The sequence below is a fragment of the Salmo salar genome, chromosome 23 (genome assembly GCF_965601325.2).
Source record: "Salmo salar chromosome 23, fSalSal1, whole genome shotgun sequence".
Taxonomy (NCBI): Eukaryota; Metazoa; Chordata; class Actinopteri; order Salmoniformes; family Salmonidae; genus Salmo; species Salmo salar.
In genome coordinates this window covers 37401907-37428923 of record NC_138313.1, presented here as the reverse complement: position 1 = coordinate 37428923, position 27017 = coordinate 37401907, and the positions used below count along the sequence as shown (strand labels likewise).

The following is a 27017-nucleotide window of genomic DNA, read 5'->3' as shown; positions in this document are numbered from 1 at the left end:
TACCCATACCCTAAAGCTGGTGTTACCCTAACCCTAACGCTGATGTTACCGCAACGCTGATGTTACCCTGACCTCAACGCAGATGTTGCCATAATCCTAAACCTAACGCTGATGTTATGCTAACCCTAAAGCTGATGTTACCCTGACCCTAATGCTGATGTTACCCTAACCCTAATCCCAATCCTGATGTTTCCCTAAACCCAACGCTGTTGTTACCCTAACCCCAACACTGATGTTACACCAACCCTAATGCTGATTTTACCCGAACCCTAACCCCAATGCTGATGTTACCCTAACACTAATGCTGATGTTACCCTAACCCTAACGCTGATGTTACTCTAACCCTAACACCAACGCTGATGTTGCCCTGACCCCAACACAGATGTTACCCTGACCCTAAACCTAACGCTGATGTTACGCTAACCCTGAACCCAATGCTGATGTTACCCTAACCCTAAACCCACTAACGCTGATGTTACGCTAACCCTGACCCCAATGCTGATGTTACCCTAACCCTAATGATGATGTTACCATAACCCCAATACTCATGTTACCCCGACCCCAATGCTGATGTTACCATGAACGCAATCCTGATGTTTCCCTAACCCCAACACTGATGTTAACCTTACCCCTACGCTGATGTTACCCTAACCCTAACGCTGATGTTACCCTAACCCTAATGCTGATGATGCCCTAACCCCAAAGCTGATGTTACCCTAACCCTAAACCCAACGCTGATGTTACCCTAACCCTAATGCTGATGTTACCCTAACCCTAATGCTGATGATGCCCTAACCCCAAAGCTGATGTTACCCTAACCCTAACGCTGATGTTACCCTAACCCTAACCCCATTGCAGATGTTACCCTAACACTAACGCTGATGTTCCCCTGACCCCAACGCTGATGTTACCCTAACCCCAATGCTGATGTTACCATAACGCCAATGCAGATGTTACCATAACACTGATGTTACCCTAACCCCAACGCTTATGTTACCCTAACCCCAATGCTGATGTTACCCTAACACTAACACTGATGTTACCCTAACTCTGATGTTACCCTAACCCTAACGCTGATGTTACCCTAACCCTAACCCCAATGCTGATGTTACCCTAACTCTATCCCTGATGTTACCCAAACCCTAACAATGATATTACCCTAACCCTAACGCTGATGTTACCCTAACCCTGACCCCAATGCTGATGTTGCTCTAATCCTAACCCTGATGTTACCCTGACCCCAACGCTGATGTTACCCTAACCCTGACCCCAATGCTGATGTTGCTCTAATCCTAACCCTGATGTTACCCTAAACCCAACGCTGATGTTACCCTAACCCCAGTGCTGATCTTACCCTAACCCCTACCCCAACGCTGATGTTACCCTAACCCCAACGCTGATGTTACCCTAACCCCAAAGCTGATTTTACCCTAACCCTAACCCCAGTGCTGATCTTACCCTAACCCTAACCCTAATGCTGATGTTACCCTAACACTAACGCTGATGTTATCCTAACCCTAACGCTGATGTTCCTCTAACCCTAACACCAACACTGATGTTGCCCTGACCCCAACGCAGATGTTACCCTAACCCTGAACCTAACGCTGATGTTACGCTGACCCTGAAGCTGATGTTACCCTAACCCTAACGCTGATGTTACCCCAACCCCAACGCTGATGTTACCCTTACCCCAACTCTGATTTTACCCTAACGCTTATGTTACCCTAACCCAAACGCTGATGTTACCGTAACCCGAACGCTGATGTTACCCTAACCCTAACGCTGATTTTACCCTAACCCTAACCCCAACGCTGATTTTACCCTGACCCTAACCCCAACGCTGGTGTTAACGTAACCCCAACGCTGATGTTACCCTAACCCTAACGCTGGTGTTAATGTAACCCCAAAGCTGATGTTTCCCTAACCCTAACGCTGATGTTACTCTAACACTAATGCTGATGTTACCCTAACCCTAACGACCACGCTGATGTTACCCTAAGCCTAAATCTGATGTTACTCTAACCCTAACGATGACGTTACCCTGACCCTAATCACAACGCTGATGTTACCCTAACCCCAACGCTGAAGTTACCCTTACCCCAACGCTCATGTTACCATAACCCCAATGCTGATGTTACCATAACACTAACGCTGATGTTACCCTAACCCTTTACGCTAGTGTTACCCTAATGCTGATGTTACCCTAACCCTAACCCCAACGCTGATGTTACCCTAACTCTATCCCTGATGTTACCCTGACCCTAACGCTGATATTACCCTAACCCTAACGCTTTACTCTGACGTTACCCTAACCCTAACGCTGATGTAACCCTAACGCTGATGTAACCCTAACGCTGACATTACCCTAACCCCAATGCTGATGTTACCCTAACCCCAATGCTGATGTTACCCTAACCCCAATGCTGATGTTACCCTAACCCCAACACTGATATTACCCTGATCCCAAAGCTGATGTTACCCTTACCCAATGCTGATGTTACCCTGACCCCAAAACACTGATGTTACCCTAACTCCATCCCTGATGTTACCCAAACCCTAACGCTGATATTACCCTTACCCTAACGCTGCTGTTAACCTAACCCTGACCCCAATGCTGATGTTGCTCTAACTCTATCCCTGATGTTACCCTGACCCTAATGCTGATATTACCCTAACCCTAACGCTGATGTTACCCTAACCCTGACCCCAATGCTGATGTTGCTCTAACCCTAACCCTGATGTTACCCTGACCCCAACGCTGATGTTACCCTAACCCTAATGCTGATGTTACCCTAACACTGATGGTACCATAACCCTAATGCTAATTTTACCCTAACCCTAACCCCAACGCTGATGTTAACCTAACCCTAATCCCAATCCTGATGCTTCCCTCAAACCAACGCTGATGTTACTCTATCCCCAATGCTTATGTTACCCTAACCCCAACGCTGATGTTACCCTAACCCCAAAGCTGATGTTACGCCAACCCCAACGCTGATGTTACCCTTACCCCGACCCTGATTTTACCCTAACGCTGATGTTACCCCTAACCCTAACGCTGATGTTACCGTAACCCTAACGTTGATGTTACCCTAACCCTAACGCTGATGTTACCCTAACCCCAATGCTGATTCTACCCTAACCCCAACCCTGATGTTACCCTATCCCCATAGCTGATGTTAACCTAACCCTAACGCTGATGTTACCCTAACCCTAATGCTGACGTTATCCTAACCCTAACGCTGATGTAACCCTAACGCTGATGTAACCCTAACGCTGACATTACCCTAACCCCAATGCTGATGTTATCCTAACCCCAATGCTGATGTTACCCTAACCCCAATGCTGATGTTACCCTAACCCCAACACTGATATTACCCTCATCCCAAAGCTGATGTTACCCTTACCCAATGCTGATGTTACCCTGACCCCAAAACACTGATGTTACCCTAACTCCATCCCTGATGTTACCCAAACCCTAACGCTGATATTACCCTTACCCTAACGCTGATGTTAACCTATCCCTGACCCCAATGCTGATGTTGCTCTAACCCTAACCCTGATGTTACCCTGACCCTAACGCTGATTTTACCCTAACCCCAACGCTGATTTTACCCTGACCCTAACCCCAACGCTGGTGTTAACGTAACCCCAATGCTGATGTTAGCCTAACCCCAATGCTGATGTTAGCCTAACCCCAATGCTGATGTTACCCTAACCCCAATGCTGATGTTACCCTAACCCCGAGGCTGATGTTACCCTGACCCCAACACTGATATTACCCTGATCCCAAAGCTGATGTTATCCTTACCCCAACGCTAATGTTACCCTGACCCCAACACTGATGTTACCCTAACTCCATCCCTGATGTTACCCTAACCCTTTACGCTAGTGTTACCCTAACCCCAATGCTGATGTTACCCTGACCCTAATACTGATGTTACCCTAACTCCATCCCTGTTGTTACCCAAACCCTAACGCTGATATTACCCTTACCCTAACGCTGATGTTACCCTAACCCTGACCCCAATGCTGATGTTGCTCTAACCCTAACCCTGATGTTACCCTAAGCCTAACGCTGATGTTACCCTAACCCTAACCCCAATGCTGATTTTACCCTGACCCTAACCCCAACGCTGGTGTTAACGTAACCCCAACGCTGATGTTACCCTAACCCCAACGCTGATGTTACCCTATCCCCAATGCTGATGTTACCCTAACCCCAGCGCTGATATTACCCTATCCCCAACCCTGATTTTACCCTAACGCTGATGTTACCCTAACGCTGATGTTACCCTAAACCCAAAGCTGATGTTACTCTGACCCTAACGCTGATGTTACCCTAACCCCTTTGTGGATGTTACCCTGACCCCAACGCTGATGTTACCCTAACCCCAAGCCTAATTTTACCCTTACCCTAACGCTGATGTTACCCTAACACTGATGTTACATTAACCCTGACCCCAATGCTAATGTTACCCTAATGCTGATGTTACCCTAACCCCAACGCTGATGTTACCCTAACCCTAACGCTGAATTTACCCTAACCCCAATGCTGATGTTACCCTAACCTTAACTCTGATGTTACCCAAACCCCAATGCTGATGTTACCCTTACCCCAATTCTGATGTTACCCTAACCCCAATGTTGATGTTACCCTAACACTGATGTTTCCTTAACCCCAACGCTGATGTTACCCTGACCCCCAATGCTGATTTTACCTTAACCCTAACGCTGATGTTACCCTAACCCCAACGCTGATGTTACCCTAACGCTGGTTTTACCCTAACCCCAACGGTGATGTTACCCTAACTCTGATGTTACCCTAACCCCAACGCTGATGTTACCATAACGCTGATGTTACCCTAACCCAACGCTGATGTTACCCTAACCCCGACGCTGATGTTACCCTGACCCCAACACTGATGTTACCCTAACTTCATCCCTGATGTTACCCAAACCCTAACGCTGACATTACCCTTACCCTAACGCTGATGTTACCCTAACCCTGACCCCAATGCTGATGTTGCTCTAACCCTAACCCTGATGTTACCCTGACCCCAACGATTATATTACCCTAACCCTAACTCTGATGTTACCCTAACCCTAACGCTGATGTTACCCTAAGCCTAACGCTGATGTTACCCTAACCCTAACCCCAACGCTGGTGTTAATGTAACCCCAACACTGATGTTACCCTAACCCCAGCGCTGATATTACCCTATCCCCAACCCTGATTTTACCCTAACGCTGATGTTACCCTAACGCTGATGTTACCCTAACCCTGACCCCAACGCTGATGTTACCCTAACGCTGATGTTTCCCTAACCCTGACCCCAACGCTGATGTTACCCTAACACTGATGTTACATTAACCCTGACCCCAATGCTAATGTTACCCTAATGCTGATGTTACCCTAACCCCAATGCTGATGTTACCCTAACCCCAATGCTGATGTTACGCTAACCCCAACGCTGATGTTACCATAACCCCAATGCTTATGTTACCATAACACTAACGCTGATGCTACCCTAACCCTTTACGCTAGTGTTACCCTAACCCTAATGCTGATGTTACCCTAACCCTAACCTCAACGCTGATGTTACCCTAACTCTATCCCTGATGTTACCCTGACCCTAATGGTGATATTACCCTAACCCTAACGCGGATGTTACCCTAACCCTGACCCCAATGCTGATGTTACCCTAACCCTAACGCTGATGTTACCCTAACACTGACCCCAACGCTGATGTTAATGTAACCCCAACACTGATGTTACCCTAACCCCAACGCTCATGTTACCCTGACCCTAATGCTGATGTTACCCTAACCCTAATCCCAATCCTGATTCTTCCCTAAACCCAACGCTGATGTTACCCTATCCCCAACGCTGATGCCACCCTAACCCCAACGCTGATGTTACCCTAACCCCAAAGCTGATGTTACCCTAACCCTAACGCTGATGTTACCCTAACCCTAATGCTGATGTTACTCTAACCCTAACACCAACACTGATGTTGCCCTGACCCCAACGCAGATGTTACCCTAACCCTAAACCTAACGCTGATGTTACAATCACCCTAAAGCTGATGTTACCCTAACCCTAAACCTAATGCTGATGTTACAATCACCCTAAAGCTGATGTTACCCTAACCATAACGCTGATGTTACCCCAACGCTGATGTTACCCTTACCCCAATCCTGATTTTACCCTAACGCTTATGTTACCCTAACCCTAACGCTGATGTTACCGTAACCCTAACGCTGATGTTACCCTAACCCTAACGCTGATGTTACCCTAACCCCAATGCTGATGTTACCCTAACCCCAATGCTGATGCTACCCTATCCCCATAGCTGATGTTAACCTAATCCTAACGCTGATGTTAACCTAATCCTAACGCTGATGTTACCCTAACCCTAACGCTGACTTTACCCTAACCCTAACGCTGATGTAACCCTAACGCTGATGTAACCCTAACGCTGACGTTAACCTAACCCCAATGCTGATGTTACCCTAACCCCAATGCTGATGTTACCCTAACCCTAACGCTGATGTTACCCTAACCCCGACGCTGATGTTACCCTGACCCCAACACTGATGTTACCCTAACTCCATCCCTGATGTTACCCAATCCCTAACGCTGATATTACCCTTACCCTAATGCTGATGTTACCCTAATTCTGACCCCAATGCTGATGTTGCTCTAACCCTAACCCTGAAGTTACCCTGGCCCCAACGCTGATATTACCCTAACCCTAACTCTGATGTTACCCTAACCCTAACGCTGATGTTACCCTAAGCCTAACGCTGATGTTACCCTAACCCTAACCCCAACGCTGATTTTACCCTGACCCTAACCCCAACGCTGGTGTTAACGTAACCCCAACGCTGATGTTACCCTAACCCCAACGCTGATGTTACCCTATCCCCAATGCTGATGTTACCCTAACCCCAGCGCTGATATTACCCTATCCCCAACCCTGATGTTACCCTAACGCTGATGTTACCCTAACGCTGATGTTACCCTAAACCCAAAGCTGATGTTACTCTGACCCTAACGCTGATGTTACCCTAACCCCTTTGCGGATGTTACCCTGACCCCAACGCTGATGTTACCCTAACCCCAAGCCTGATTTTACCCTTACCCTAACGCTGATGTTACCCTAACACTGATGTTACATTAACCCTAACCCCAATGCTAATGTTACCCTAATGCTGATGTTACCCTAACCCCAACGCTGATGTTACCCTAACCCTAACGCTGAATTTACCCTAACCCCAATGCTGATGTTACCCTAGCCTTAACTCGGATGTTACCCAAACCCCAATGCTGATGTTACCCTTACCCCAATTCTGATGTTACCCTAACCCCAATGTTGATGTTACCCTGACCCCTAACGCTGGTTTTACCCTAACCCCAACGGTGATGTTACCCTAACTCTGATGTTACCCTAACCCCAACGCTGATGTTACCATAACGCTGATGTTACCCTAACCCAATCTCTGATGTTACCCTGACCCCAACGCTGATGTTACCCTAACGCTGATGTTACCCTGACCCCTAACGCTGGTTTTACTCTAACCCCAACGGTTATGTTACCCTAACTCTGATGTTACCCTAACCCCAACGCTGATGTTACCCTAACGCTGATGTTACCCTAACCCAATCTCTGATGTTACCCTAACCCCAACGCTGATGTTACCTTAACGCTGATGTTACCCTAACCCAATCTCTGATGTTACCCTAACCCCAACGCTGATGTTACCCTAACTCTGACGTTACCCTAACCCTATCCCCAATGCTGTTGTTACCCTGACCCCAACGCTGATGTTATCCTAACCCCAACACTGTTACCCTAACCCTGACCCTAACATCTATTTTGTGGATCCCCAGGAAGATTTGCCTGTGCGAGGTCATCAGCTAATGGGGATAATAAAGATTATTATTAAGACAAAAAACAAGTATAATATCTGGCAAATTTCAAGTTTGACTGAGTGTTTGTGACTCCCAGGTGATGAGGTGCTGCTGCAGCAGACACTGTTTGATGCCGTAGTGACAGCCCCCTTAGAATCCTACTGGCAGGCCATCATGCTCAATGCATCTGGGTAAGACTACAAAATTATACGTTTTTCACTCCTTTCCTTTTACGTTAGCTAGTGTATGTGTGTGTGCTTTGTGCACGCGTATGTGTGTGGATGTGTATTTGAGTGCATTAAATACCAATCTGTGTATTTGTTTGTGTTCAGGATGGAGGTGGGTGTGGAGACAGCCTTTCTGGGAACTCGCTCTGGCCTTATCCGGCTCACCAGATACACTGGCATAGAGACCAGGGTCGCCAAGTGAGTCACACTACCCCAGAGTTATCCCATTACAGACTACATTTGCCCTGCAGAGTTAGCCCATTACAGACTACATTAGCTCTACAGAGTTAACCCATTACAGACTACATTAGCCCTACAGAGTTAGCCCATTCCAGACTACATTAGCCCTACAGATTTAGCCCATTACAGCCTACATTAGCCCTACAGAGTTAGCCCCTATTACAGCCTCCATTAGTCCTACAGAGTTAGCCCATATTACAGCCTACATTAGTCCTACAGAGTTAGCCCATATTACATCCTACATTAGTCCTACAGAGTTAGCCCATATTACAGCCTACATTAGCCCTACAGAGTTAGCCCATATTACAGCCTGTGTCCTTTGAGCAGGAAAGTATTCACTAGGAACCAAATGAAAGAAACAGGCAGTCAGTATCTGAACTTGTACAATATGAAACACTTGTTTTTCCTTTGCAAAACGTTTTGCTACAGTGTGCGCTAATGAATAGGTCTCAGGAGTTTGCTCTAAACTCTCTCTTAACTACTTCCTGCTCTACAGAAAGTTCCTGACTCCAGCTGATAAGGACAACCTGTTTACCGTGGACCATTTCCCCCTGTGGTACCGCTTGGCCATGGAGAACCCCCCTGGACGCTTCGTCTACTACATCCCTGTGGAGGACAAAGACAACAGAGACAAGACAGGTACCATCCCTATCATCCCTAGCCTAGTCCCAGATCAGTTTGAACTGTCTTGACAATCCTTGCTGTGACAATGACACTAGGAGTTGGCAAGACAACACAAACAGACCTAGCATCAGTCTAGTGAATTACATCTTCTACGAAGTCAATTTAGGAATTGACTCCAACTGGCTGATATTGACCCCAACTCTGCTAATATTTGATTATTCCTATTGACATGACATTATAACAGAACAGCGGTGAGTTTCCCCAAAACATAATGATAATCTTTAGCACTAAGATAATCTGAAGTCTACTGGTAACTTCGGCAACGGACCAACGATGCTCTTATTGATAAAGACAATCATTATGTTTTGGGGGAAATCAACCCAGACCTACAGAAGCTCAAAGGTTGTGTTAGACTGATTGTTGATTGGTTGATCGTCTTGTGACAGGGGCGTCAAAGTATGTCATAGCCGCCACAGCTGTGACTGTGTCATCGGGAGGCAAGATGGCCATGGCTGGAGGTAAGCTTCTGACTTTTACTTTCTCTGAAATGTCAGGCTGCTTAACACCAATCCTGGAGGCGTTAATGCATCTTGTGGCTTCTACGTGTATTGAAGTGTCCATAACGGTAGTAGCATTCTCTGTGGTGCTACTGCTAAATGTTTGACACACTTTTGGCTTGTGGAGAGGGAAGCGCTCCATGTGTCTTTTGAAGGTCCCTAGAAGAGGGGGGGTTACTGTTAAAACCTCTTACATCTAGATGTTCCGCTAGCGGAACGCTTCACCAATATCCAATGGTAGCGCCTGGCGCGAAATACGAAAAACCTTAAAAATGCTATAATTTCAATTTCTCAAACATATGACTATTTTACACCATTTTAAAGACAAGACTCTCCTTCATCTAACCACATGGTCCGATTTCAAAAAGCCTTTACAGCGAAAGCAAAACATTAGATTATGTTAGGAGAGTACATAGACACAAATAATCACACAGCCATTTTCCAAGCAAGCATATATGTCACAAAAACCAAAACCACAGCTAAATGCAGCACTAACCTTTGATGATCTTCATCAGATGACACTCCTAGGACATTATGTTATACAATACATGCATGTTTTGTTCAATCAAGTTCATATTTATATCAAAAAACAGCTTTTTACATTAGCATGTTTTGTTCAGAACTAGCATACCCACCGAAAACTTCCGGTGAATTTACTAAATTACTCACGATAAACGTTCACAAAAAACAAAACAATTATTTTAAGAATTATAGATACAGAACCCCTTTATGCAATCGCGGTGTCCGATTTTAAAATAGCTTTTCGGTGAAAGCACATTTTGCAATATTCTGAGTAGATAGCCATCACGGCTAGCTATTTTGACACCCACCAAGTTTGGCACTCACCAAACTCAGATTTACTATAAGAAAAATTGGATTACCTTTGCTGTTCTTCGTCAGAATGCACTCCCAGGACTTCTACTTCAACACCCAATGTTGTTTTGGTTCCAAATAATCCATAGTTATATCCAAATAGCTCCGTTTTGTTGTGCGTTCAAATCACTATCCGAAGGGTGACATGCCGGCGCGTATCGTGACAAAAAAATTCAAAATATTCCATTACCGTACTTCGAAGCATGTCAAACGCTGTTTAAAATCAATTTTTATGCGATTTTTCTCGTAAAATAGCGATAATATTCCAACCGGGAAAATAGAAAATGGAGTCGTCGCATGCACGCGTGCGCCAGTATCATTGTTCTCAGAACGACCACTTTCCAAAACCCCTACTGTTTTTCGCCCAGGGACTGCAGAGTTATCATTCCACGTTCTGGTGCCTTCTGAGAGCCTATGGGAGCCTTATACAATTTCACGTTACAGCAGAGATCCTCTATTTTCGATAAAGAGGCTACAGAAGGCCAAGAAATGGTCAGACAGGGCACTTCCCATATAGAATCTTCTCAGGTTTTGGCCTGCCATATGAGTTCTGTTATACTCACAGACACTATTCAAACAGTTTTAGAAACTTAAGGGTGTTTTCTATCCAAATCAAATAATTATATGCATATTCTAGTTTCTGGGCAGGAGTAATAACCAGATTAAATTGAGTACGTTTTTTATCCGGCCGTGAAAATACTGTCCCCTATCCTAAACAGGTTAAGTGTATGTGACAGTTTTCACATCATCATGAGCTTTATCTTCATGGCCTTTTTTCATATCCTGTCACAAAAATATAGGGGATGCTTACATCAGCTGGAATAAATTGTGATGGGCAAGGTTAGATAAATAAATGCTTTATTGTCATCAGCATGATTAACAGAATATCACATTATCGTTATTTCTTGAGCAAAACTTAAGAGCAAATTTGTAATGTGCTTAACACAGAGACAGAAATAACGATTAAAGGACTAATGAGATACTGATATATGTACATGTTTTTAGGTCAGTGCTGATCTCTTTGACAGTTCAAAATGGAAATAGTTGCCAACTAGATTCAGTTCGCAATGAATATGGCTGCTAGCCATGGAACTGACTCTCTTCAGCTGCTGTTATCATAACATCCTCTAGAGGTCAGTAGTTTGCTGTTGAATTGTATGGCTTTACAGCATTGAAAGCAGGCTTACTCTGTACAGATATGAACATTGATATGACTTGGAATATTCATTTAGTAGAGAGAGGTTTGAGTCATTGCACGTGAGCACAGATCTGATACACAAGACTGCATCTGTCTAATACTGATTCCACAGAACATTGTGTACTATATTCTTGTACATTCATGTGTACTATAACTATTTGAGCGACAACCACTACTGGGATTGTTAACCTGGGCTTTTATAGCAAAACGTTAGGAGCAGTTACATTACATTAGACAGGGACTTGATCTATTGGCATTTTTTGCTTGAAACACAAAGAACTTTGATGGAAGGTCAGATCAAGGAATAAGCATACAATAATAATGGATTTCAAAGACGATTTCTAGGAAAGTCTTTGAACCAAGGTACAGAGGTACCAGAACCTCCACCACACAGTTGGAGAGCTGACTAAGGAACCAATCACGTAGCATCCACACGTCTTGAAGCAATGCAGCGTTTCAGTTTTCCATTTGACGATCAACTGTACGATCATGTCGGTATGCCTCGAACACCAGCAAAGTGCAGCAGAGATACGCTTTCTCAGCTCTATACATTCCCTAGTCTAGAATGCCCTGGAGCACTGAGTAGTAAGACACACAGTTAGGGAATGCAGCCCCCCCTGAATCCTTGCAACAGGAATGTCAGCCAGTCAGAGAAACAAAGGTCAAAAGCCTGTTATTCTGTATGTGTGGACTATGGGACTGGACTCTGGTTCTGGCTCTGGCTCAGCTGGGGATGTTGGGGAGGAAGGAAAGACGCCGTCCTCGATGTCTGTCTCCCCCCCTCCCTCCCCAGCCATCAATGGCTGCCATGTGTTCTTCAGCTCCCTCTGGTACTTGGCCATGAGAGAGGCATAGATACAGCCGTAGGTGGCCGCCACCACCATCATCACACACACCACGCCACACACACACGCCGCCACGATCTGAGTCCCCCAGGCCCTGCGCACGCTAATGGGCCGGTAGCGCTGGCGTACACAGTCCTCTTGGTTGGCCTGGGGCCCATTCATGGGCCCGTTGATCCGACCGACACAGGGTGGGCTCCCCCCACGGGGCCCGTCGTAGCCAGGGACCCTGGCCTGGTTCTCCAACTGCAGGCAGTAGTTGAACATCTCTATGGGGATGCTGCGGATGTCCCGCCCTCTCAGCTCCTTGGGTAGGTTGCACTTCACAGCATCCACCTGCCCGTCTGAAACACACATAGGGATCTAGTGGATCACTAGCAAGATCAATAGATAATCAAGCTCATTTACAGATCAATAACAGACATGACACAGTATCAGACTAGTACATGACATGGAACAAAGGCCAAACTGACTTGACTGTACATGAAACACTGTAAGCTTGAAGCAATACACAACATAACACTGACGTCTGTACAGCAGCCACTCCATCCAGTGCTTGAAGTCCCTCAGGTTGCAGTCACACTCCCAAGGGTTGCCTGCCAGTTGGAGGCTCAGCAGGCTGCCCAGGGGCTGGAAGGTGGCTCTGTCCAGGCTCCGCAGCTTGTTCCCAGTCAGAGACAGCCAGGCCAGGCCCTGGAGCCCGTCCAGCAGCCCATTGGGAAAAACTACCAGGCCGTTCAGGGACAAGTCCAGCCCTTTCAGTATCCAAAGACCCTGGAACAGCTCTCGGCTCAACCCCCAGCGACTACCGTTACACTGGGTAACCTCCGTCTGGTTACTGGGGTCTGTAGGGGTATGTAGGGGGCAGTCACCCAGGTAGTTCCCTGAGAGGTTGAGCCACTGCAGGCCGCTGAGGCCGGAGAAAGACCCTGGTTGCAGGCTGGAGAGGTGGTTGTCAGAGAGGTCCAGGAGCTCCAGAGCGCTGAGGTTGGACAGGTCCCCGTCGCCCAGGGAGGAGAGGTTGTTGTGGGGCAGGCGGAGGGTGCGGGTGTCCTGGGGCAGCAGGGGCAGGACGGTGGTTAGGGAGAGCAGAGCCAGGCCTGTACAGTCTGTGCCATTGCTGTTGCAGATGCACACAGTGGGACAACCGCTAGCTGCCTCTAGCAGACCCAGCAGTACTAGCAGCAGACTGGGCAGGGCTGCAAAGACTGGGGAGAGAGAAGAAGAGGGCTTTAGGAAGAGGACTTTGATAAACCTAAGCAATCTAAATCAAATATATTGTACGCACAGGAAGTTCTGGAGTAGATTAGATTAGACATTTAATAGTCACATATACAGGGTTGAAGGCATAATTACAGTGTACAGTAAAAAATAATCATAAGCTCCGAGCTCCAACAATGCAGGTCAAAGTGAAATAAATCAATAGAATAAAACAAAATAATATAAATACATTTAAATAAAATCTATACATGTTAACACTTTAATAATGGTAAATGTTCATTGGGGTAGGGGAAGGGTAAATGTCAGTTGGGGGAGGGGCAGGAGGGGGACAAGGGGAGCAGGTTGCTGCCTAGTGGTGTCTATTCAGCAGCCTGATAGTCTAGGCGTAGAAGCTGTCGGACAGTCTTCCAGTTTTTCCAATGATGCTCCTGCACTACCTGCGTATTCGTGATGGAAGCCGGAAGAACAGGCCATGGCTCGGGTGATGAGTAACTAAACACTGTTGTCTGTCAATCAGCCCACTGTGGCAGTCACTCACCCAGGCTCTCCAGGTGGGTACTCCTAGGCAGGTCGAGGGGCTGCATGTCTGCTGCCACCCTAGACTGGCACTGGCATCGGGCTGTCTCAGTAGGTGCCCTCCTTGTGCCACCCACCAGCTAGAGGGAGAGAGAGAGATGGTAGTACATGGGGTTAATGTGGATTTGTAGGAGAGCGATTGTTGGCCGTTTTGACTCTCATCTTATATAATACTGACTATGACTATGTGTACAGATTAGTAAAGACAATATAATCTGTTCCATCTGAGTTGGAAAAGCATCATTATATTCTTCCCTCTCGGACTGTTTAAGAGTTTGTTTCCCTTTTCATCCCTTTCAATTAAATCCTGGACGTTTTTATAGGGGTTGATAGATTTTTTTTGTTTGGGTAAATCAAGTTGACATCTTTAAGTGGAAATTGCAAACTTAAGGAGACTTTTTAAATCCCCTATACATGTATGTTGTTTCCTGCAACAACATTGTGATCAAATTAAGATCACGGTTGGTGATGTTTAAGATGAGGGAGGACGATTTTTTTAAAACATTTTTATGAGTGTGGCTTTATTTCTATTACAGTATGTTGGATGACTGTCATTCATATTCCGTTCACCCAGCTCAATGTATTAAGTCGATAGGTTTAGGCTACTACATACCCATGAGGTTGCTACAACCTATGAATGAAAGTTTACAACATAGGTGCACAGGTCGAGAGAAAAATGTGAGTAATCAAGGTGACAGACAGTGACACATTCAATACTGCCTTGCACAATTTTGCCTGATCTAGGGTGTAATCATTAGTCCAACAGTTGCAAATGAGAGTTTCTATTGGACAAATTCAGGTATATTTATCTCCGTTTCGTTCTGTTTGCTTCCGTTTAAACTCTCTTGGGTAGGGGGCAGTATTTTGACATCCGGATGAAAAGCGTGCCCGTAGTAAACTGCCTGCTACTCAGGCCCAGAAGGTAGGATATGCATATTATTAGTAGATTTGGATAGAAAACACTCTGAAGTTTCTAAAACCGTTTGAATGATGTCTGTGATTATAACAGAACTCATATGGCAGGCAAAAACCTGAAGAAAATCCAACCAGGAAGTGTGGAAATCTGAGGTTTGTAGTTTTTCAAGTGATTCCCAATCCAATATACAGTGTCTGTGGGGTCATTTTGCACTTCCTAAGGCTTCCACTAGATGTCAACAGTCTTTAGAACGTTGTTTCATGCTTCTACTGTGAATGGGGAGAGAATAAGAGCATATGGAGTCAGATGACTGAGAAAATGACATGAGCTCAATCGTGCACACTCCCGTGAGAGTTAGGTGTGTTCCTTTTCATTTCTGAAGACATTGGAATTGTCCGGTTGGAATATTACTGATTTATGTTAAAAACATCCTAAAGATTGATTCTATACATCGTTTGACATGTTTCTACGAACTATAATATAACTTTTTGACTTTTCGTCTGAACTTACTGCGCGAGCACAGTGCATTTGGATTACTCGACTGAACGCGCAAACAAAATGGAGGTATTTGGACATAAAGATGAACTTTATCGAACAAAACGAACATTTATTGTGGAACTGGGATTCCTGGGAGTGCATTCCGATGAAGATCATCAAAGGTAAGTGAATATTTATAATGTTATTTGTGACTTCTGTTGACTCCAAAATGGCGGGTATCTGTATGGCTTGTTTTGATGTCTGAGTGCTGTACTCAGATTATTGCAAAGTTTGCTTTCGCCGTAAAGCTTTTTTGAAATCTGAAAAGTGGTTGCATTAAGGAGAAGTGTATCTATAATTCTTTGAATAGCAGTTGTATATTTTATCAACGTTTATGATGAGTATTTCTGTAAATTGATGTGCTCATTCACCGGAAGTTTGGGAGGCAAAACATTTCTGAACATTACACGCCAATGTAAAATGGGAGTTTTGGATATAAATATGAACTTTATCGAGCAAAATATACATGTATTGTGTAACATGAAGTCCTATGAGTGCCATCTGATGAAGATCATCAAAGGTTAGTGATTCATTTTAGCTGTATTTCTGGTTTTTGTGATGCCTCTCCTTGCTTGGAAAATGGCTGTGTGGTTTTTCTTGTCTAGGCGCTGTCCTAACATAATCTAATGTTATGCTTTCGCCGTAAAGCCTTTTTGAAATCGGACACTGTGGTTGGATTAACGAGAAGTGTATCTTTAAAATGGGATATAATAGTTGTATGTTTGAGAAATTTGAATTATGAGATTTTTGTTGTTTTTAATTTGGCGCTCTGTTATTTCACTGGCTGATGGCGAGTGTGTCCCGCATAGCAGCCACGTATAAACAGCAAGATTATTTTGCTCATTGTATATTTCCTTCTTGCATCTATGCGATCTCCTCCTCTCATATTTTCCCGTCGCTTGTGGACTTCAGTGCACAATACATCAGCTGTCTGTGACCAAACCTTCATATCATAACTGATAACTGCTACACACAGCCTACATCATTGTCACCATATTAGCTAACGTCATAGTCAACATAGCTACTAGAACTAATGTGTTAGCAAACCCCCTACAATCATGCAGTACAGTGTATAGTCAGCAAGCAGTTTAGCAGTTACACCGGCAGGCCCCTGTGGCAATAAATCAATAAAACCAAAAGCTTACCTTGACTTGGAAGAGTTATAGCATCCCTCTCTGTTTGAGCTGGGTGTTTGAGTGGGGTACACTAGCGATCTGCATTCGCTAGCTAAGTGAAAGTGAATGTTTAAAGAAAATACAACAAAATCTCTCTCTCCTTCATTTTTTTCTAAACTGTTCAACTATTGTTTGAGTCAACTACTCACTACAATAGTTTTAGATATATGAAGTGTGCTTGGTTCTGAATCTCGAAATGAAGTTTACTTGCTTCTGTTTCTCAATTCTCAATATGAAGTGTGCTTGGTTCTGATTCTGGATATGAAGTGTGCTTGGTTCTGATTCTCTATATGAAGTGTGCTTGGTTCTGATTCTCGATATGAAGTGTGCTTGGTTCTGATTCTCTATATGAAGTGTGCTTGGTTCTGATTCTCAATATGAAGTGTGCTTGGTTCTGATTCTCGATATGAAGTGTGCTTGGTTCTGATTCTCGATATGAAGTGTGCTTGGTTCTGATTCTCAATTCTCAATATGAAGTGTGCTTGGTTCTGATTCTCGATATGAAGTGTGCTTGGTTCTGATTCTCAATATGAAGTGTGCTTGGTTCTGTTTCTCAATTCTCGATATGAAGTGTGCTTGGTTCTGATTCTCGATATGAAGTGTGCTTGCTTCTGTTTCTCAATTCTCGATATGAAGTGTGCTTGGTTCTGATTCTCGATATGAAGTGTGCTTGCTTCTGATTCTCGATATGAAGTGTGCTTGCTTCTGATTCTCGATATGAAGTGTGCTTGCTTCTGTTTCTCAATTCTCGATATGAAGTGTGCTTGGTTCTGATTCTCGATATGAAGTGTGCTTGGTTCTGATTCTCGATATGAAGTGTGCTTGCTTCTGATTCTCGATATGAAGTGTGCTTGCTTCTGATTCTCAGTTTTAGGTGCGCTTGGTTATATTAGTGTATAGTGGAGGGTGTTTTTCGGTTTCTCTGTGTGAGCTGTGAGGTGTGCTGTCCTTGTCCTGTTTAATCAGGGCCATGATGAGTACATCTGATCTGGAGTCAGTTGATCCACAACATTCTGTCACTGTCTGGTCTGGAGCCAGTGCAGCAGCAGCTTAATTAACCAGCCTTAAGAGGATGAGGTAATCCTCATTCCTCAATTAGTGCTGGGGTCCTGAGAAGATTACCCTGACCTGTCTGTCAGAGGTCCAGCACCAAGGAAGTTACAGAAGACATAGATGAAGTGGGGATATCTGATATAAGGCCTTTTGAGAGCTTTCATTTAATTTCCATGGCTACAAAGGAATTTGTGGAAATGTAACATCTTGACACCAAGTGAAATGTCAGTATGAATATGCATGCACGTGTGCAATAGAATCAAATCAACTGCAATATTTTAACCTAAACTGAGAGTATTACATTTAGGTCAGACTCTTGTGTAGTAGGGAACACAAATACACACACATACATACACACATACACACACTGCCCTAAGCCAAGGACATGTATAGAAGAGGGAACACTCAGATTTAGGGGAGGTACCTAATTTTCTATGGATATGGCTTTGAACAGAAGCCTCTGGCCACACTCCTGCCATTTACGTATCACACACACACACACACACACACACACACACACACACTCACACAAACACTTACACACAAACTCACTCACACTCACGCACACTCACACACACACACACACACACACACTCACACACAAACTCACACACGCACTCACAAACTCGCACACACACTCACACACAAACTCACACACACGCTTACACACACGCACGCACGCACGCGCGCACACACACACACACACACACACTCTCTCTTTCCCTCCCACATCAGAGCACTTCTCATTCTGTCCCTCAGTCAGCCTCTACTTCTCCTTGTCTCTGCCCTACTTTTTTAGGTCCAGTACAGTAGTCAAATCGAAGTGATTGAAGCACTTGGGAGTCCATTACAGTGGGGGGCTGCCTCATTGAATTACACTTCCAGCTGATGAGAGAAGCTTTTGGGGGAGGGGGATGACAATAAAAAGCTAGCATACATAATTTAGTACATACTTGCCACAAAAGGAGGATAGATAGACACGTAAGTGTTGGGACAAATATGGTAGTCTATACAGACATAATTAAGTGTTTTGGCACCCTTACATGATTCACTATTTCTTCTAAAATAAGTTGAAATTGAAACCTTTGGGGTGTACACATATGTATTTGTTTGATTTACAGGATAAAAAAAGAAATACATCTGAATTGATTTTTCACTTGAAGGGCAAAAAATGGCCTGGACTAAATTAAACAAAATTCAAATTAATTTGGTTGGAGGCAGGTAATTCTCGTGTATGTCTAATTTACCTCACCTGTGGTAAGTTGCAGGTGCCTACAAGGTACAAATAGCCATTCAACCAGTTCTGAAAAGAGAAACGTGAACATTTTACTCCATTGCACTCCAATGTAAAATGCAATGGTGCCATTTAACCGCGTCTGCATATGCAACAGCTCCAACTGGAGGTGCAGTGTATCAAAGTATCCCACATTATACCAAGTGTTTAATTACAAACGATGGCGTTGCGAGCTGCGTTGACAGCTTGGTACCATCAAGTGCACCATCACACAGATCACAATGGATTAGGCCTCCCTCCGCCTCCCACTCATTGATGGTAAATGTGCAGTTATTCCTGCCCCAGATTAGGACACAGGTCTCAATCCTCCCCGACAGCAGGGTTTAGACTGCAGGACAGATGCTTGTTATGATTCCAGATGGCTGTTCGTGTGGCGGTGGAACACATAGAACACATTCAGAGCCTTGCAAAAGTATTCATCCCCCTTGGTGTTTTTCCTATTTTGTTGAATTACAACCTCTAATTTAAATGGATTCTTATTTGGATTTCATGTAAGGGACATACACAAAATAGTCAAAATTGGTGAAGTGAAATTAAAAAAATAACTTGTTTCAAAAAAGTATTAAAAAAAGTAAAAGTGGTGTGTACATATTTAGTCACCCCCCTTTGCTATGAAGCCCCTAAATAAGATCTGGTGCAACCAATTACCTTCAGAAGTCACATAATTACTCCCCTGTGTGAAATCTAAGTGTCACATGACCTGTCACATGATCTCAGTATATATACACCTGTTCTGAAAGGCCCTGGAGTCTGCAACACCACTAAACAAGGGGCACCACCAAGCAAGCAGCACCATGAAGACCAAGGAGCACTCCAAACAGGTCAGGGACAACGTTGTGGAGAAGTACAGATCAGGGTTGGGTTCAAAAAAAATATCAGAAACTTTGAACATCCCATGGAGCACAATTAAATCCATTATTAAAAAGTGGAAAGAATATGGCACCACAACGAACCTGCCAAGAGGCGGCCGCCCACCAAAACTCACAGATCAGTCAAGGAGGGCATTAATCAGAGGCAACAAAGAGACCAAAGATAACCCTGAAGGAGCTGCAAAGCGCCACAGCGGAGATTGGAGTATCTGTCCATAGGACCACTTTAAGCCGTACACTCCACAGAGCTGGGCTTTACAGAAGAGTGGCCAGAAAAAAGCCATTGCTTAAAGAAGAAAATAAACAAACACGTTTGGTGTTCGCCAAAAGGCATGTGGGAGACTCCCCTAACATATGGAAGAAGGTACTCTGGTCAGATGAGACTAAAATTGAGCTTTTTGGCCATCAAGGAAAACGGTATGTCTGGCGCAAACCCAACACCTCTCATCACCCCGAGAACACCATCCCCACAGTGAAGCATGGTGGTGGCAGCATCATGCTGTGGGGATGTTTTTCCATCGGCAGTGACTGGGAAACTGGTCAGAATTGAAGGAATGATGGATGGCACTAAATACAGGGAAATTCTTGAGGGAAACCTGTTTGTCTTCCACAGATTTGAGATGGCGGTTCACCTTCCAGCAGGACAATGACCCTAAGCATACTGCTAAAGCAACACTTGAGTGATTTAAGGGGAAACATTTAAATGTCTTGGGATGGCCTCGTCAAAGCCCAGACCTCAATCCAAATGAGAATCTGTGGTATGACTTAAAGATTGCTGTACACCAGTGGAACCCATCCAACTTGAAGGAGCTGGAGCAGTTTTGCCTTGAAGAATGGGCAAAAATCCCAGTGGCTAGATGTGCCAAGCTTATAGAGACATACCCCAAGAGACTTGCAGCTGTAATTGCTGCATAAGGTGGCTCTACAAAGTATTGATTTCGGGGGGTGAATAGTTATGCACGCTCAAGTTTTCCGTTTTTTTGTGTTGTTTCTTGTTTGTTTCACAATAAAAAATATTTTGCATCTTCAAAATGGTAGGCATGTTGTGTAAATCAAATGATATAAACCCCCCAAAAATACATTTTAATTCCAGGTTGTAGGGCAACAAAATAGGAAAAATGCCAAGGGGTGTGAATACTTTCGCAAAGCCCCTGTAGAGCAACATGTAAAACACATAGAACAACACGTACACTACTGGTCAAAAGTTTTAGAACACCTACTCATTCAAGGATTTTTCTTTATTTTTACTATTTTCTACATCGTAGAAAGTAGTGAAGACATCAAAACTATGAAATAACACATATGGAATCATGTTGAACCTAAAAAGTGTTAAACAAATTAATATATTTGAGATTCTTCAAATAGCAACCCTTTGCCTTAATAACAGCTTTGCAATTTCTCAACCAGCTTCACCTGGAATGCTTTTCCAACAGTCTGGAAGGAGTTCCCACATATGCTGAGCACTTGTTGGCTGCTTTTCCTTCACTCTGAGGTCCGACTCATCCCAAACCATCTCAATTTGGTTGAGGTCAGGGGATTGTGGAGGCCAGGTCATCTGACGCAGCACTCATCACTCTCCTTCTTGGTAAAATAGCCCTTACACAGCCTGAAGGTGTGTTGGGTCATTGTCCTGTTGAAAAACAAATTATAGTCCCACTAAGCCCAAACCAGATGGGATGGCGTATCGCTGCAGAATACTGTGGTAGCCATCACAGACAGTGTCACGAGCAAAGCACCCCCACACCATAACACCTCCTCCTCCATGCTTTACGGTGGGAAATACACATGCAGAGATCATCCGTTCACCCATACCGCATTGGGGCGGCAGATAGCCTAGTGATTAGAGCATTGGGCCAGTAACCAAACGGTTGCTAGATCAAATCCCCAATGCTCAAACGCATTAAGAAGGAAAGAAATTCCACAAATAATAGTCTCTTCTTCTTGTTGGTGTCCTTTAGTAGTGGTTTCTTTGCAGGAATTTGACCGCAAAGCACACCTGTTAATTGAAATGCATTCCAGGTGACTACCTCATGAAGCTGGTTGAGAGAATGCCAAGAGTGTGCAAAGCTGTCATCAAGGCAAAGGGTGGCTACTTTGAAGAGTCTAAAATACTAAATATATTTTGATTTGTTTAACACTTTTTTGCTTACTACATGATTTCATATGTGTTATTTCATAGGTTTGATGTATTCACTATTAGTTTAAAAAAATTGAATGAGTTGGTGTTCTAAAACTTTTCACCGGTAGTGTAGAACACGTAGAACACATAGAACAACACATTGAACACATACACTACATGACCAAAGGTATGTGGACACTGTCAAACATCTCCAAAATCATGGGCATTAAAGTTTTTTCTGAATGCTTAAACACTAACAGGAATTCTTGAAGCACTATAGTCTGAAACTATTAACACTTGTGGCCAATTCATTCATCAAGTGTGCCAAACTGAATGCACGTTCTTTTTTTTACACTCAGTTTGTAATTTTATAACACACTTTTTGCAAAACTGTAAATACAACTCACTGCTTTACACTCAATTTGCAATTTAATAACACACTTCTAGCAAAACTGTTAACATTGGTCTCTACATTTCTACACTATTTCACCAATTTCCTTTCCACATTGACACATGTGAAAACACTTTTAGATAATGAGTTCACTTACAAATCAGAGCTTGAGCACTATAAATAGGCCACAGGTAAACAATTGGTTTGGACAACAATGGAGGCCAATATTGGACAGAGAGTAAGAGGGGTGAAAACTAGAGGAGGAGAAGGAAGTGGTGAAGTAGGACGGGGGGAAGGAGAGGACGGGGAAGAGGAAGAGGAAGGGTAGTCAGGAACACAATAAACTGATGAAATCAGAGCGACTGTGGTTGACCATGTTGTCCACCATGGGATGAGCATGAGGGAGGCTGGGCAACGGGTTCAACCAAATCTGAGCCGCTATACTGTTGCAGGTATCATCTGGATAATTCGAAATTAGAACCTGTAAGTAACTGTTAATGCTGTAGTCTTACTGGTACTGTAATATGTACTATACTTTTATAATGAGAAGGATCGATCACTAAAACCATTCAAATGTTTTTACAGAACTGCAAGAAAACCAGTATCTGGTGGAAGAGGTCGACTGTTCTAAATATGGTCATTGCAAATAATCGCATCAGACTCAGAACTGCAGGACCAGATAATAGCAGATAACACCATATTCCAAAACATCAACAGAGTGAGTCTCTCTGCACTGTCTCGTCTACTGAAACGCAATAGAATTAGGATGAAGCAGCTGTACAGAGTCCCTTTTGAAAGATACTCAGACTGTGTAAAACAACTGAGATATGAATATGTGCAGGTAAGCTATACTATCCTATCATTGGTACTGGATCTGGAAGTGTATGGTGCTACATCATATTGACTGATCCCTGTCTTTTCCTACTGTGCGACATTGTTTTCTCTTGTCTCTTTCAAAGAGTCATGGAGCTAGAAACAGATGCAGTGCATCATGAGCTTATATATGTGGACGAGGCAGGTTTCAACCTTGCAAAAACAAGGGGCCGCGGCAGAAATATCGTCAGACACCGTGCCATCATTAACGTCCCAGGACAAAGTGGTGGCAACATAACAATGTGTGTGGCTATTACTCAAAACGGCGTCCTTCACTATCATGCCCATACAACAGGTCCATACAACACTGCACACATTATCACATTTCTGGATACCCTCCACAACAGACTCATCCCTAACGACCAGGGGCCAGAGCAGCCCAGGTATGTTATCATCTGGGACAATGTTAGTTTCCACCGGGCTGCTGGGTGTCGCAATTGGTTCACAGGTCACCCACTTTTCATCGCACTCAAATCTTCCCTATACTCTCCGTTCTGGAATCCTATTGAAGAATTCTTCTCTGCATGGCGTTGGAAGGTGTATGATCGCCAGCCCCACCAATCCCCTTCTACAGGCAATGGAGGAGGCTTGTGGAGACATCGATCAGGGGTCATGCCAGGCCTGGATACGGCACCCCATGCGATACTTTCCACGCTGCCTTCGTCAAGACAACATCGCATGTGATGTGGATGAAGTCTTATGGCCAGACCCACGAAGAAGGACGAGATGTAGCCTCATTTCTTTTCTCTTCTTTTTTTTCTACCACAAACGTTTTTGTTTTCTTCTACTGCGCTTTTGTTGTTTGAGGAGTGTTAGAACATTTTGAAAAATATATATATACGTTTTCCTCTTATTTGTATTGATGTTGTGTTATGTTCGGAAAACACTTCCATACTTTACACATTTGGATACCTGTGTGTATGTGTGTTTACTACATGTATGACAACATTTTGTTTTCAAACTGCTATGCCCTGCACACAGAAAAAGCAAAAGCCACAAGTGTTTTTCATTTTTACTATCAGTGCCTAGTTGGTGCTTTGTGTACTTATTGAAATGATGGTTTGTGTGTACTGTATTGACGCAAAAACACAATTTGTTTTAAGAGTTTGAAGAGTTTTGAAAGAATTGTTTGCTTTTGCAAGAGATGTATAATGTTTTGCTGGTTTGGTGTAAGGTTTTGTGGTGAGTGTGTAGAGTTTTGCAAAAATAGCCTATAGTTTCAAAGATAGTGCCTAAGCAATCAGAAAAAACTGTAATAAGGAGTTGGTCCCCCTTTACTGCTATAACAGCCTCTACTCTTCTGGGAAGGCTTTCCACTAGATGATGGAACATTGCTGCGGGGACTTGCTTCCATTCAGCCACGAGCATTAGTGAGGTCGAGCACTGATGTTTGGCGAGTAGGCCTGGCTCGCAGTCGGCGTTCCACTACTTCCCAAAGGTGTTCGATGGGGTTGAGGTCAGGGCTCTGTGCAGGCAAGTCAAGTTCTCGACAAACCATTTCTGTATGGACCTCGCTTTGTGCGCAGGGGCATTGTCATGCTGAAACAGGAAAGGGCCTTCACAAAGTTGGAAGCACAGAATCATCTAGAATGTCATTGTATGCTGTAGAGTTAAGATTTCCCTTCAATGGAACCAAGAGACCTAGCCCGAACCATGAAAAACTGCCCCAGATCATTATTCCTCCTCCACCAAACTTTACAGTTGGCACTATGCACTATGCTTCCGCCAAACCAAGATTCGTCCGTCGGACTGCTAGATGGTGAATCGTGATTCATCACTCCAGAGAACGAATTTCCACTGCTCCAGAGTCCAATGACGGTGAACTTTACACCACTTCAGCTGATGCTTGGCATTGCACATGGTGATCTTAGGCTTGTGGGCGGCTGCTCGGCCATGGAAATGAATTTCATGAAGTTCCTGACGAACAGTTATTGTGCTGACGTTGCTTCCAGAGGCAGTTTGGAACTCGGTAGTGAGTGTTGCAACTGAGGACAGGCGATTTTTACACACTACGGGCTTCAGCACTCGGCGGCCCCTTTCTGTGAGCTTGTGTGGCCTACCACTTTGCGGCTGAGCCGTTGGTGCTCCTAGATGTTTCCACTTCACAATAACAGCACTTGACAGGGATAGCTCTAGCAGGGCAGAAATTTGACGAACTGACTTGTTGAAAAGGTGTCATGACGGTGCCGCGTTGAAAGTCTCTGAGTTCTTCAGTAAGGCCATTCCACTGCAAATGTTTATCTATGGAGATAGCATGGCGGTGTGCTCGATTTTATACACCTGTCAGCAACGGGTGTGGCTGAAATAGTCGAATCCACTAATTTGATGTGGTGTCCACATACGTTTGTATATATGGTGTAGAACAACACATAGAAAACGTAAAATAACACATAGAACACATAGAATAACACATAGAACACATAAAACCACACATAAAAGAACACATAGAACACATAGAACACATAAAACCACACATAGAACACAAAAACCACACATAGAACACATAAAAACCACACATAGAACACAGAACCACACATAGAACACATAAAATCCCACATAGAACACATAAAACACAAAAACCACACATAGAACACAGAACACATAAAATCACACATAGAACACAGAAAACCACACATAGAACACATAGAACCACACAGAACACAAAAAACACACATAGAACACAAAAACCACACATAGAACACAGAAAACCACACATAGAACATAAAAACCACACATAGAACACATAGAACCACACATAGAACACATAGAACACATAAATCACACATAGAACACATAAAATCACACAGAACACATAAAATCACACAGAACACATAAAACCACACATAAATCACACATAGAACACAAAAACCACACATAGAACCACACATAGAACACATAAAACCACACATAGAACACAACAACCACACATCGAACACATAGAACCACACATAGAACATAGAACACATAAAATCACACATAGAACACATAAAATCACACATAGAACACAGAAAACCACACATAGAACACATAGAACCACACATAGAACACAGAAACCACACATAGAACACAAAAACCACACATAGAACACATAAAACCACACATAGAACACAAAACCACACACAGAACACACAAAACCACACACAGAACACACAAAACCACACAGAACACAAAAAACACACATAGAACACAAAAAAACACACATAGAACACAAAAACCACACATAGAACACATAGAACCACACATAGAACACATAGAACCACACATAGAATACACAGAACACATAAAATCACACAGAACACATAAAATCACACAGAACACATAAAACCACACATAGAACACAAAAACCACACATAGAACACATAAATCACACATAGAACACATAAAATCACACAGAACACATAAAATCACACAGAACACATAAAACCACACATAAATCACACATAGAACACAAAAACCACACATAGAACCACACATAGAACACATAAAACCACACATAGAACACAACAACCACACA

At 43.8% G+C, this 27017-nt stretch overlaps 2 protein-coding genes and 1 pseudogene across 2 annotated transcripts in view; 1 reads left to right on the top strand and 2 right to left on the bottom strand.

Annotated features, from left to right (window-relative positions):
* LOC106584529 (voltage-dependent calcium channel subunit alpha-2/delta-4) overlaps positions 1-27017 on the top strand; it is a 102764-nt gene that overhangs the window by 54529 nt on the left and 21218 nt on the right. Inside the window, exons 21-24 of the mRNA XM_082968251.1 lie at positions 8016-8109; positions 8251-8343; positions 8882-9024; positions 9456-9527. Coding sequence (XP_082824377.1) covers positions 8016-8109; positions 8251-8343; positions 8882-9024; positions 9456-9527 — 402 coding nt within the window. The remainder of the gene's footprint in view (positions 1-8015; positions 8110-8250; positions 8344-8881; positions 9025-9455; positions 9528-27017) is intronic.
* Positions 11281-12836, bottom strand: LOC106584531 (leucine-rich repeat and transmembrane domain-containing protein 2 pseudogene; annotated as a pseudogene).
* On the bottom strand, positions 12843-14284 carry LOC145863055 (leucine-rich repeat and transmembrane domain-containing protein 2-like). Its single transcript, XM_082968268.1, has 3 exons — positions 14239-14284; positions 13007-13687; positions 12843-12853 (listed from the first exon to the last, which is right to left on the bottom strand). Exons 1-3 carry the CDS (start codon positions 14282-14284, stop codon positions 12843-12845), a joined length of 738 nt encoding a protein of 245 aa, XP_082824394.1.

What these genes read in the sequence shown, in the direction of transcription:
- LOC145863055 (XM_082968268.1), bottom strand. Translation starts at nt 14,284, where the DNA reads ATGCAGCCCCTCGACCTGCCTAGGAGTACCCACCTGGAGAGCCTGG. An exon ending in TACCCACCTGGAGAGCCTGG is followed by an intron (nt 13,688 to 14,238) that starts GTGAGTGACTGC and finishes CTCTCTCCCCAG; the next exon opens with TCTTTGCAGCCCTGCCCAGT.